Here is a 14,421-nt window from a genome sequence, read left to right as displayed (position 1 = left end):
TTTATAGAAGATATGGGTCTAATTGATATGCCTAGTATTGATGGTAAACTTACTTGGTTCACGTGGAAGATTTTAGCTGTCTGCGAATATGGTATTCATGTGGAAGATAACAAGGGCAATGGGTGGTCCAAAGTGACATATATGATCATTGTCCCATTTGGATGAAAGCCAGTGAGATTTTTGGGGACCAAAACCATTCAGATTCAATAGTTGTTGGATAAAACTAATTCTTTTTGGTAAGTTCATTGAAGAGGAGTGGAAGAAGATTGAGGTTGAAGGGAGAAAAGATTTCATACATAAAGAGAATTTAAATTTTTTGAAGGATATAATGAAGTGGTGAAATAAAATGGTGTTTGGTTGGGTAGATTTGAATGTGGAAAATTTGGTCAAAGAGCTGAATAAAACTGACAACTTGTTAGTTTCTAATCATGAAGGATCTATCTCTAGCTTAGTAGAAGATACATGGAAAAACTTGGAGTACACGAAAAGTTTATTGACGCAAAAATCTAGACAAGTGTGGCTTAGGGAGGGGGAACAAAACTCTAGATTTTTCCATCATTATATGAAGGAAAGATATAAAAGAAATCACATAAATGTGGTGGATTCTTCTAATGGTAGAGTGGAAGGGGTGAATGAATTGGAAAATGATGTAATGTGTCATTTTGAAAGTTTCTTTAAAGAAAGTAGAATGAGCAAGTCAGTCCCAGATGGGATAGAATTTAAATGCTTATCTGAAGAAGAAAATAATTCTTTAGAGGAACCTTATTCTGAGTGGGAGATTAAGGAGACAATTTGGAGTTATGATGGTAGTAAGAGTGTTGATCCAGATGGATTTACCTTTGAGTTTCCGAAGAAGTGTTGGGAAACAATTAAGGAATATGTGTTTAATTTTGTGAAAGATTTTCATTCTAAGGAAAAACAAAACTAAGGCTTGTACAACATCCTTTCTTACACTGATTCGCAAAGTCAATAATCCTCAATCTTTATCACATTATAGAACTATCTGTTTAGTAGGTTATCTCTATAAAAATCTAGCAAGACTCCTTGCTTTGAGACTGAAAAGAGTTATTGGTAAACTTATTTCCAAAAACCAAACCATTTTTATACCTGGTAGAAATATTTTGGATGGTGCGCTGGTGGTGAATGAGGTTTTAGATTTGGCTAAGAGGGAGAACAGGAGTTGTATGGTTTTGAAGGTTGATTATGAGAAGGCTTATGATAGTGTTTGCTGGAACTACATGAGATTTTGCTTTGATAAAATGGGCTTTGGGACAAAATGGAAAAAGTGGTGGAGGCTTGTATTTTTAGTAGTTTTATGTCAATTTTAGTCAATGAAAGTTCAAGCAAGGATTTAATTATGGATATAGGGTTGATGCAAGGGGATACCATATCCCTTTTTTGTTTGTGATGGCTATGTAGGGGCTTACTAGATTTATGAAAAGGGCAGTGGATATAGGGGAGTTTATAGACTTTCACATTAATTAAGAAGTCTCTATTGACATATTATAATTTGCCGACGGTACGATTATTATAGGAAATGGGAGTTTGGAAAACTTGTGGGGTATGAAAGTAATACTAAGAGGTTTTGAAATGGTGTCTGATTTAAAACTGAACTTCTTTAAGAGTAAAATATATTGTAACAACTTGAGTGAGATGAGTATGAGCTCTGCATCTTCTTTTGAGTCTTGTTATGAAGACCATCTTCCATTTAAGAGTTTAGATGTGAAGGTTGGAGACAGTTCTAGAAGTTTGCATATGTGGAAGGAAGTCATTAGCAATATTAGAAATAGACTATCAGCTTGGAAAAGTAGATATCTTTCAATGGGAGGGAGGGAAGTGTTGATTAATGTAGTTTTGAATTCCATCATAATTTATACTTTGTCTTTTTACAAAGCTCTGATCGAGGTGTTGAAGGAGATTAGAAGGATTCAATATAATTTTTTATAGAGAGGATTTGATAATAAGAGAATAATTCATAGGGTTAATTGTGACTCAGTGTGCAGACCCAAAGATTGTGTGGGACTCGGTATAAAAAATATAGATATTTTTAACAAGGTTCTGTAGCGGTGTATTCATCACTTTATGATTTATTGACTAAATCAAAAGCAGAGCATACAAAAATAGAGTCACCACCGCACTTTTATTTATCCAAAGGAATGGCTAAAAAACGAACAAAAGCCTAAGAAGTTTTACACGAGAAAACTAATAAAAAGGTCAGAGATCTGGGTAAGGGGGTAATTATGCAAAGGGAAGGTGTTAGGCACCCAAAGCATCCTAGGTACTCCTAGGGAACCCTTTTCACAAATTGTTGCAAAAGATATTGTTTATGAAAATATTTATTGTGCAAACATTGATTGGGAGGATGAGAAAAGAATATACAATTTTTATTATTTTTGTGTTTGGATGGATGAAACCCATTGCCTACGTACCTTTACAGGATCAAAACCTCGTAGTTCGGCTAAAAGATTTCCAAAACATGGGTGAATTGATTTTAAAACAAAAGCCTTAAGGTCTTTCGTTATCTACGGGAGAAAACTCAACCTATACAACCACAAGTCCACCATGTGAGAACAACTTCAAACTTGCTAGTGAGGGACCAATGCCCTATAATAAGCAAGGAAGTCTTAGAATTCAATCACTAAGGACAAAAGGTGAGATTCACATCAACCACTAAGATAATTGAGATCTATGGCTAATGTATGAAAACTTATCAAGAAGTGGACTAGGGCCACAAAAACAATTGAATGAGTGAAATTAACCAATTAGGGTTATTCACAAAATGAAGTCAAAGTATGATTAGAATTCAATTCAAAAAGAAGTATTATGAAAGTGAAGTTTGAAAAATCAAAGGCTTGAGGCCTAGGTTTCTAGTTTGAAAAGAAATGAAAATGTTTGCACAATATTTTCTGGTTTGAGTTAACATGCAAACGGAGGTTTAAAGAACAAAAAAGGTGGGAGGTTAAGGGATGCAAAACTTCTTAGGAGTTCACCTCTTGAGATCATATGTAGATGATCCAAGTGATTCCTTTGGAAAAGGCAACAAGCAGATAACAGATAAACAATGTATCAGAAATAGCCAAAATAAATGGAAACCAGATGCCAATCAATGGACTTACACTAGACTCACAAAACAAAGATGGAAACCAGATGCCAATCAATGGACTTACACTAGCCTCACAAAACAAAAATGGAAACCAGAAGCCAATCAATGGACTTACACTAGCCTCATAAAATAAAGAAAACAAATGCAATAAGCAGGAGGAAACAAGTTGCCAATAAATGGTCTTACACTCGACTCCAAGGAAATGGAATGCCAATCAATGGTCTTAGTTCCAACTCCTACCAGATCACAGGAAACAAATGCCAATAGCTGGACTTACAATTGACTCCTCAATGGACAAAACAAAATGTCACAAAGTATGAACAATGATCATGAAATGATATACAAGTGATGAAAACAAATGCACAAAGGCACACACAAACAATTATGCACAGATGGACAAGTAAGCAACCAAGCAATCAGTTATCACACACTATACACAAGCAATGGGCTCAAGCAAGGTTGGGCTTTAGTCAAGGGGTCATATCGACCTTGACAAACAAGCCAAATACTGAAATGGGTAGTCAGGCTCTTAACCTCTAACATTGAGAGTTAGGGTGAGCAGATGAAATGGAGATGAGGGTTATGCCTCATAGCTCTTAACCCAGGCCTGGGTGAGCTTATATCAATAGAAGGTGTGGGAGTCCAGAATGGGGAACTCTATTCTACAATGACTGACTCTATGTACAAGATTTTTGGGTTTTTATTCAAGGTGCATCAACACGTGGTGTGAGCAAAATTAAAGACACAACTGAATAGCAGGGGATGGATTGCACATCCCTTTTATTTGCCAATTGCCTCTTAAGAGGACTTAACCTGCTTGGCACAAAATTTAAACAAACAAAGACATGGCCTCTTAAGGAGGGCTTCAGACAGGTGCCTGCCAATAACATCAGGTCTTCCAGACTACATGAAGAATAGGGATTATACCTAAGTGGTATGCCAACCACAAGTAAAGCAAAGTTCAAATGAACTTAAATCAACTTAGGTACCTTTGTAAACAACTAAACAAATCAGTACAGTATTCAGACAAACAGACAACAGTCAACAACAAACAGACAAATCCAATATGTAAGCCATAAGGAAAACACTCAAGTGAATTATCATCAAAGCCTACAAAACAGCCAAATGTTAGCAATCAATAGCAAATATCAACATTCAAATGATGAAGCAACATCAACCATGGAAATTGGATGCTTGAACCTGAAATTCAAAGCTCACATGTAAGTCCAAACCACTAGGTCAAAGCCTAGGGTCAAAGGTGAAGAAAAAAATCAAAACAGGAGCTAATACTCAACACAATGCAACTTCAAACACATATGAACATGTCCTAAAAAGGACCAAATCAAAATCATCAAGCAAAGGCATGTAATAAGCAAGAGAAGACAAAGGCAAATTCTAAGCTCACAAATGATCATTGAGAATGAAAATTCTATATCAAAACAGAAATGAGTCAAACAATTCTAGAAATTTTTATGAGCATTTAACACATCCAATACCATCATCATACCAAAAATCATAAATAGAGAAGCTCATTTGATATGAAAATAAAATGGCACAAGCAAGACATCCAATTGTGTGACACACATTGTCACACCATACAAACATGTACATAAAACAGAAATGAAAAATGAGAAAAATGCACAATCAAGCCTCAAACATCCATCAACATGTTAGGAACAATCATGCAAAATTTCATGGCATTTGGATCAATATCAAGCATTTCACAATGGAAAGAACAAGGCAATGTCACAAAAGCATACATGTTCAATCATCCTAACATAATTCAAAATCCAGCCATGCACAACTTCAGAAATTTGCATCAAAAAATAGAAGACATTCCAAGGATCAAGTAGCAAAAAACCAGGAATTATTTGGATCATTTTTCAATTTATTATGAATTTTTGAAGTTGGCAAAAAAAAATTGAAATGAAATGATCACTACACATGTAAAATGGAGGGAAAGGCATAATGTGGAATTAATTTGAAAAAGTGGTGGCGCCAGGAATCGAATTGAGGGAGGACCAAAATGCAGTGTATCATTAATGATGTGGCATGGCTTAGTCAGCGAAGCGAGGCAATGCGTGGCAAGTCAAAGAATTGTGGACCAATCGTTTCGCGCATGTGGACGCTACAGTCACCAAACCCTAGCCAGCCTTATCCATAACCAGACGACGGCGGTACTGTATACACACGGTGGAAAACACCATCTTCCTCACGAAGACGGTGATGAACAGTATGAGGTTCAAACAAATTTTTGCAGAAATCAAAGATACATATACCAAACGAACCGTTATTCCATGGAGATTACAGATCAAGCATTATCTAACATCAATTCATCATGAACAAATAGAATCGATGGAAAACATTTTGATGTCACAAACTTTAATCACACGTATCTCACTCAATAATGCACCAAATCATGTGAAATTTAGCTCAGATTAACCAGCATGGAAAGATCTACATGAATATACACATAAAACAGAGAATTAAGATGATCGAAAATGTGACCTCTTGAAGATCAACTTATGGAATATGGAGTTTCAAGGCTTGGCAAGCTTCCAATACACTCCTAATCACTTGCTATGAAGTTTGGTGAAGAAATTGAGGCTTGGAACTGCTTCAATCTTGCTTAAATCTCAACTGCCATGGCTATGTTCTTGAGCTTCTCATGCACGATTCTGGTCCAAAATTGATGATCCAAGGCTTGATCTATATCAAATCCACACCAGAGAACAAGAATATGGAATAAAATTGCAAGGTTATGTGAAGATTTTTGAATTTTTGATTAGGAGAAAATTTTGGAGGGAGAGAGAATTTTGAGATCTAGATCTAGAATCCTCAAATTCTGTTATGATTATGGTATATATATGCTGTACTAATCACACTGAAAATGTTAATTAGTAATGGTTAAGTGGAATTAGCAAAAATAAGGTGTTTGATCAAAACTTGAAAATTGCAGGGTGCATGGAGAATTGGACGTGAACAGTGCTAAATGCATGATCATTTTCACTTAAAAACCTCTAATAAACACAATGGCAATGGTGATTTGTGCCCATGATGCACCAATTTTAAATTGGCCATTTTCCCTCCAAAATAGGTATGAATATGCATATGATCATATGATGGAAATTCATGCAATGTGATGAATGTTTTGAAAAGTTCATGTCATGAGAAGCATTTTAGAAAAAGAGGCACCAAATTTGGAGTTATGAATCAAAAGATATGGCCTTTTGAAGTTCCATGCACACTTGGCAATGATTGGACCATATCTCCTCAACCATTCATCAGATGCTCATGATCTTGGACTTTTTGGAAATGGGAGAGAGAGATCTTCAACTTTCATGTTGGGAAATATTTCATTTGAAGCTTCTTTGATGTTAGAAAGTTGAGTTGAAGTTGGACCAAAAACTTTCCATTTTTGGAAACTTGAAATTATAGGTTACTTTCCATTTTTGGAAACTTTTGACTTGACCTCAAATTCTTCAATATTGATGTTTGACATGATGAATAAGCATTGTTTGGACATGAATGAGATGAAGAAACTCAATTCTCACACTCAAAATCCACAGTTGACTTTTCAGTTGACTACATTGGCCCTTAGATGACCTGAAAATGTTCTGATGAATTTGGGCCTCAACCACCTGGGGGGTTTGCTCCAAAATGAACCTATAGCTCACATAAGCTCAAAATAATGATCACATGATCCATATCTCAATGGAAACTTCATCTCTTGCACAAAGGATTCACTTGATTGCCTTGACTTGTTGACTGCTTAAGCTGCAAGTAACAAAGGTAAATGACATATTTTTGTACATTTTTGGTTAGTGATTAAAAGAAAAGCAATGATATACAAATGCAAGCAATGCTTGGTGATCAAGAATCACTCTCAGAAGATCCCACCCACAGGGAAGGAAGCAAGGTGTCCAATGATCCTTGAGGCTTATGCAATGATATGCTATGATGCCATGAGGGATCTTAGGGACAAAAGTGGGGTCTTACAGGTTCTATTGTTCAAATGGAAGTGAAGGATCTTGAAGGAGAATGATGCTTTGTGGAGTGGGATACTGAGACATAGGCATCAATAACTTTTTTTCTAATAATATTTTATGCAGGTTGAACGAAGGCATGTGTATATCATTCTGGTACAACAACAAGATTGGCAATCAAACGTTAAATGATGCATTCCCTAAAGATTTCGAGCAGGTTGTTGATCCCTCTGGCTGTGTGGAAGATGCATGCTTTTGGGATGGAAGGGTTTGGAGTTGGAAGACGATAATCAACATAGAGAACTCATCGGCAGAAGCTAGTCGACAGGATGAGGAAATTAAACTTTGGTTGACTGATATTGAACCTCTGCAGTAGGTAGAAGATGAGTTCAGATGGTTGGTTGATGATCAAGAGAGGTTTATGGTTAAGTCTTGTTACATTATTTTAGATACATGATTATGAAAGTTGTCGAATATGGTGAGAACAACTTTGTCAAGGTTGTGGAAGATAAAGGTTCCCTCCAAAATTCATTTGTTTGGTTGGAGGATGATTCTTGACCGGTTACCAACAAAAGATCAATTACTTAAAAGAGGAATTCTAACCAGAGATCGACAAATGTTATACCTTCTGTTTTCAGGAAGACAAAGACATTAGTCATGTTTTTAGTTTGTGTGTAATGTCGACAAGGATTTGGGAGACTGTGAATAAGTGGATGGGAAATCAAGCAGGTTCTACATTTGATCGTCTAATAAGTTTCTTACTAAATTGTAGCTAGGTAAAGGATGAGAATTCTAGAAACATAATTTGTGTGATTTGGCTAGCTACTATTTGGAGCATTTAGTTGATGACAAATAATATTATGTTTCAAGGTAGAATTTTTTAATTTTGAGGATTGTTTATCGTCCATTAAATTTACATCATGGAAGTGGATAGGTTTGAATAGTAATTCTACTTTTTTCTATAATTTCTATGACTGATATACCTCTCTTTTGAATTGTCTTAGGACTAGTCTTCTTTTATTATGTTGTGGGTTAAGTACCCCTTATACTCTTTTCTATTGGTATAAAATTTTTGCTTATAAAAAAACATGTTGGATGTTTCATAAAAATATTTATTTTATGTTTAACATTCTTTTTTATCTCTTATCTTGTACTTGAGATTAAATCGGAGCTCGTAACTATAAAAAAGATCATTTGAGTATCTCAATGTTTCAAAATTTACCATGTTAATCCTTTGCATCCAAATCCAAATATATTAACGATGTTAATTTCATATGACTCAAATTTTATAACTAATTTAACGGGAAAAAATCAATCTTTTCAAATATTTTTTTAGTTTTGATTGTTGTTCTTCATCTTCTTCGTCAACCTTAAACATAACTCGGATTGATCATCATTGTCACAAACCACTTTGCTCAAGCTCATTATGATTTTTTTTCTTTCCAATTATTGTTGATTTGCACTTTGATTAGAAATGCAACCTTCGTAAATTCCTCATGTCTCATAGGCTTTCTTAGCCATTGTACCTTCAAAGCATAAAAACTTCTACCAAAGTGATGTTAGAAAAATCCTTGTATTCTCCAAATTTGTTATTGAGGCTTCATATTTTTCAGGCACTCTCATAAGAATTTTGTACAAAATTATCTAGTATGCAAATTCAGTTCGCAAAATTCTCTTCTACAACTTCCATTCCCAAAGCTCATAGATTTCTCCATCAAATATTAAAGCAACTTGTTAAAAAGCTTACTTCAACAAAAGAACTTTGTTCTTAGATTCACAAGTAATGAAACTACCCCAACAATTAGCATATATAAGTTATTTATTAAAAACTAAAATGCTCACATCAATTGTTCGAAAAATGCTTAAAATAACTTATTTTTTTGGAAATACCTCATGAAGGAATCAAAATTGGGAGAATTTATTTTAAATTGGAAATTTTTGAAAGTAGAATTTCCAATTTTGATTCCTTCACGAGAGAAAAGACTCATGTTAAACACACTTCCAACCATTCTGATTTGTATACCACATACTTAAATGAAACCATAGTATGAATTATAAATTACAAAGTTAAGAAAAGCATCAATCCACTAGTTTTTTCATTGTCCATGCTATTATGCGTTTTGGAAATTTTGGATTTTATACCTTTAACGAAGAAGATGAAGAACAACAATAAAAATTCAAAATATTTTAGTGATAGATTTTTCTGTCGCTAAATTAGTCATAAAAGTTGGCCTAAACCACATGACATGCACATGGCATTCCATGTCAATGCCATGTAACTTTTTCATTGACTTTGACTAACAAAATAAACAAAAAAGATTAACATGATTCAGTTTGTATAATAAAAATACTCAAATGGTTCTTTTTAAAGTTATGAAACCAAAATGAATCACATACACGTGATACATGTAACACACAGAATAATATCCATCTAGAATAATATTATTTTAAATGTTATATATGATAATGAGAACAACCATAATGTCTAGATGACATCCAAATACATGTACAATACAAATATTCAAAATATAGTACATGAACAAATCTCAGATGTCGATACAAAACTAAGAGAGAATATCCACACAAAAATTAAACAGAGCAATACAGTGGAAACACAAGAAACAAACAATCAAGTCTTCAAGGTCTTTTAAGACATCTTGTCTTTACCTTTTTCTTGACCCGAGCTACCTAAAAATAATCAACATAAGTGGGGGAGAAGCTACATCTTAGTGCATTTCTAAACTACACCACTAGACTCTAAGAGTTATCCAAAACTACTACGACACTACGGTCCTAGTTCTTACGAGATAAAATAAAATAAAAGGATTTGAGGTCTTTTAACCTCCAGCTATGCAAGAATGTTAACGCAATCACCTTTACGACCAATGTTAACCAATGAGAGATAATGACTTACGGGAAGAACATCTAACAACTAGTGCTTACTACGTCAATCCCATCTTACAGGTTAGATGACGTCCATCTCTCTCTCTCTCTCTCTCTCTCTCTCCCTCTCTCTCTCTCTCTCTCCCCTTCAAGTAGCTTGTACTTTAGTTATGTCAGAGGTTTTAATTAACTTAGCTCGGTCACATCCGATTATGCCAGAGGTTTCAAGTAGCTTCGACTTCAGTTATGCCAGAGGTTTTAATTAACTTAGTTCGGTTATAACCGATTATTTTAGAGGCTTCAAGTAACTTGGACTTCAGTTATGCTGGAGGTTTTGATTAACTTAACTCGGTCACAACCGATTATGCCAGAGGCTTAAAGTAGCTTGGACTTCAGTTATGCCAGAGGTTTTAATTAACTTAGCTCGGTCACATACGATTATACAAGAGGCTTCAAGTAGCTTGGACTTCAGTTATGCCAAAGGTTTTAATTAACTTAGCTCAGTAACCACCGGTTATGCCAGAGGCTTCAAGTAGCTTGGACTTTAGTTATGCCAGAGGTTTTAATTAACTTAGCTCGATCATAGTCGATCACATGGAAAGTTCTCGGTATTTGGATGCTTACTCACTGGCTCCGAACTTAATCCCAGATTTTGTCCTATGACTATTTTGCATGTTTTATAAATTTACAATACAATTGTTTAACTATGGGCGCCTCATTAAAAACCCTTGCACTTGTAAGGGAAAAAAGTCCATTCCCACAATTTTATTCATGATATTCATTAGATAATTCAGCTGAAATAAAACTTAAGGTTGGTTACATTCCAAGCCCTAGGCATTTCACGACCCTCTAAACTTTCTAACTTATAAGCCATATTATTTAGCTTCTCACAGATACGAAAAGGTCCTTCCCAATTCGGAGCTAGCTTGCCTTTCTTCTTAGGATCAACGACCCTCTTAAACACCAGATCTCCTTTATAAAATCCTCTTTGCCTTTCTTTAATATTAAATATTCTAGCGATTCTTTGTTTGGATGCGAACTCTCTTATGTGGGATGTTTCCCTGACCTCATCTAATAGATTTGCAGAATTTTCCAGACCTTCCGAGTTGGCGCTTTCATCAAAAGCGAGTCGCCTCCAAGTCAGAGTATGGATTTCTACCAGTACCATTTCATTAGCTCCATAAACCATCCTAAAAGGAGTTTCCTGAGTAGTCGAATAAGGGATAGTATGATAAGACCATAAGATCTCGTGCAAGTACTAGGCCCATAACCCATTGGCCTTATCCACTTTCTTTTTCATCCTAGATAAAATAATATTGTTTGCTGCTTCTGCCAGACCATTTGCTTGAGGATGTTTTATCGAAATAAATTGGTTTTGTATACCCAAATCCTTATAACATCCTACTATTGGCGAACTAGCAAATTGCATGCCATTGTCTGAAAAAATGACCCTAGGAAGGCCGAAACGACATATTATGTTTCTCCAGTAGAACCGACGCACCCTTTCCATTGTGATCCGCGACACTGATTCAGCCTCTACCTATTTAGTGAAGTAATCAACAACTACTATTAGAAACTTCAACTGCGCAACTTCAATGGGAAATGAACCTAAAATGTATGACCCCCATTTATAGAACGACCATGGTGAAAATACCGAATGCAATAATTCTGTAGGAGAATGGATGAAGGGAGCGAACACTTGGCATTTTTCACAGCAGCTTACGAACTGCGCACAATCTTGAAGCATACTCGTCCAGTAATACCCTGCTCTAAGTATTTTTCCTAAACGTGGTTCATAATCTGATGATCCAGAATCAGAAGTGAAAAGAGATTTTTAGGCATACACAATTCAACCCTCCATTCTTGTGTATTTTTCTCACTTTCATTGATGACAATCTTCCGTGTGTTGACCACGAAGTTTGTGGTATGCACACCATGCTTTCCTATATTTTCCCACCATGGCGTGGAATCCTCTTGGGCGCCCCGAGATGGGAAGTAATTTGAGATGATGGACTTATTTCAAAGTATCTTCACGTCTGGCATTTGGTGGTGTATACTTGGTCTTTTTGTAGGCGGTCGCTAGGATCGTCTCTTTGTGGTCCGGTCTCTATGTCCGAGATTATGGTACTCTTTACTATGCCCAACTATCTTGGTTCTCACAAAGGAACCTAGCGACAATATGAATGTTACACAAATTCCTATCATTTGTGAATTTCCAGAAGTTTTCCCTGAGGACGTCACTTCTCTTCCTCCCGAACGGGAAGTGGAATTCTCTGTTGATCTGATACCTGGGACGACTCCAATCTCCGTTTCTCCGTATCGTATGGCGCCACTCAAGTTGAGAGAGTTGAAAGACCAATTGGAAGAGTTTCTAACCAAGCACTTCATCCGACATAGTGTCTCACCATGGGGAGCTCCAGTGTTATTAGTGAAAAAGAAGGACGGTAGTATGCAGTTGTGTATTGATTATCACCAGTTAAATAAAGTCACCATTAAGAACAAGTACCCCCTGCTAAAGATAGACAATTTTCTAGATCAGTTGAAAGGAGCCTGTGTGTTCCCAAAGATTGATTTACGATCGGACTATCATCAAATCATAGTTAAGAACTTGGATGTACCAAAGACCATATTTAGAACCCGATATGGCCATTATGAGTTTCTTGTAATGCCTTTTGGTATGACAAATACCCCTGCTGTCTTCATGGACTATATGAATCGAATATTTCAACCTTACTTGGACCAATTCATGGTGATCTTTATTGATGACATTCTTATTTATTCTCATACTCCCTAAGAGCACGGAGAACACCTAAGGACTGTTCTATCAGTACTGCAAGAGAAGCAACTTTTTGCCAAGTTAAGTAAGTGTGAATTTTGGATGGATGAAGTGAAGTTTCTTGGTCATGTCATATCACAAGGAGGAGTATCAGTAGACCCATCTAAAGTCGAAGCAGTTATTGATTGGGAAAGACCGAAGAATGCTTCCGAAGTCAGAAGTTTCTTGGGTCTGACAGGTTACTATCAAAGATTTATAAAATGGTTTTCGCAAATAGCTTTACCAATGACTAGAATTACCCGAAATGAAATTTCTTTTAAATGGGATTCGAAGTGCGAGCGGAGTTTCATGAGTTTGAAGGAAAAACTAACAACTGCTCCTGTTTTAATCATCCTTGATCCTAGTAAGTCTTATGAAGTATTTTGTGATGACTCTAAGAAAGGGTTAGGAGGGGTGTTAATGCAGAGTGGTCAGGTTGTAGCATATGCCTCTCGTCAGTTGAAGACTCATGAAGAGAACTATCCAACTCATGATCTTGAACTAGCTGTTGTTGTTTTTACACTGAAGGTGTGACGACATTACTTGTATGGAGTATGTTTTGAGATGTTTAGTGATCATAAGAGTTTGAAATACTTATTTGACCAGAAAGAGTTGAACATGAGATAGAGGAGATGGATGGAGTATTTGAAAGACTTTGCTTTTGAGCTTAAGTACCACCCAGGGAAAGCGAATAAGGTTGCAGATGCCTTAAGTCATAAAGAGATGCATACAACTGAGTTAATGATGTTAGAGTACACATTATTGGAAAAGTTCCGAGATCTTAACCTTCAGTTTAATTGGATGCAGGATGGTGTGATAATGGGAAATTTGAATGTTACTTCTAACCTAAAGGAAGAAATCCGGAAAGGACAAATGATGGATGGGAAGTTGCAACAGATGTCGGCTCAACCAGGTTTTGCTCAATCACTAGATGGAGTTGTTCAATTTAATCAAAGGATTTGTGTCTCGAATGATGTCGAACTAAAGATAAAAGTTTTGGAGGAAACCCACAAAGGGGCGTTTACGATACATCCAGGTTCATCGAAAATGTACCAAGACTTGAAGAAAGACTACTGGTGGCCTGCAATGAAAATGGATATTGCAGAGTATGTGTTGGAATGGATAGTGTGCCAGTAAGTAAAGATCGAACATCAGAAGCCAAGTGGTTTATTGTAAACTTTAGAGATTCCTGTTTGGAAATGTGATAGTATTTCAATGGATTTTGCAGTAGGGTTACCTCGGACCCAAGGTGGTTATGATTCAATTTGGGTGATTGTGGATCGGTTAACTAAGTCCGTGCACTTCTTGGTCGTGAAAACTACTTACAAGGCAAGTCATCTTGCACGATTGTTCATTTCAAAAATCGTAAGACTGCATGATGTTCCAACTAGTATTGTGTCCGACAGAGACCCAAAGTTTACTTCAAGATTTTGGAAGGCATTCCAATAAGCTATGAGATTGAAGTTGTGTTTGAGTACGTCTAATCATCCTCAAACGGATGGTAAACGGAGAGGACGATACAAACATTGGAGGATATGTTAAGAGCTTGTGTACTTGAAAGTGAAGGAAATTAGAAGGAGCTCTTACGATTGATTGAATTCGCATACAACAATAGTTACCATGCAAGTATCGGG

The 14,421-nt window shown here is 36.1% G+C and overlaps 1 protein-coding gene across 1 annotated transcript; it reads left to right on the top strand.

Moving 5' to 3' along the window:
• Positions 1–346: 346 nt before the first annotated feature.
• Positions 347–928, top strand: LOC127097950 (uncharacterized). Its single transcript, XM_051036450.1, has one exon. It carries the CDS (start codon positions 347–349, stop codon positions 926–928), a length of 582 nt encoding a protein of 193 aa, XP_050892407.1.
• The last annotated feature ends 13,493 nt before the right edge of the window (positions 929–14,421 follow it).

This window comes from Lathyrus oleraceus, chromosome 1, assembly GCF_024323335.1.
Source record: "Lathyrus oleraceus cultivar Zhongwan6 chromosome 1, CAAS_Psat_ZW6_1.0, whole genome shotgun sequence".
Classification (NCBI taxonomy): Eukaryota; Viridiplantae; Streptophyta; class Magnoliopsida; order Fabales; family Fabaceae; genus Lathyrus; species Lathyrus oleraceus.
This window is presented reverse-complemented; position numbering and strand designations above follow the sequence as displayed.

Coding starts and splice junctions, on each gene's coding strand:
- LOC127097950 (XM_051036450.1), top strand. CDS start 347: ATGGTGTTTGGTTGGGTAGATTTGAATGTGGAAAATTTGGTCAAAGAG.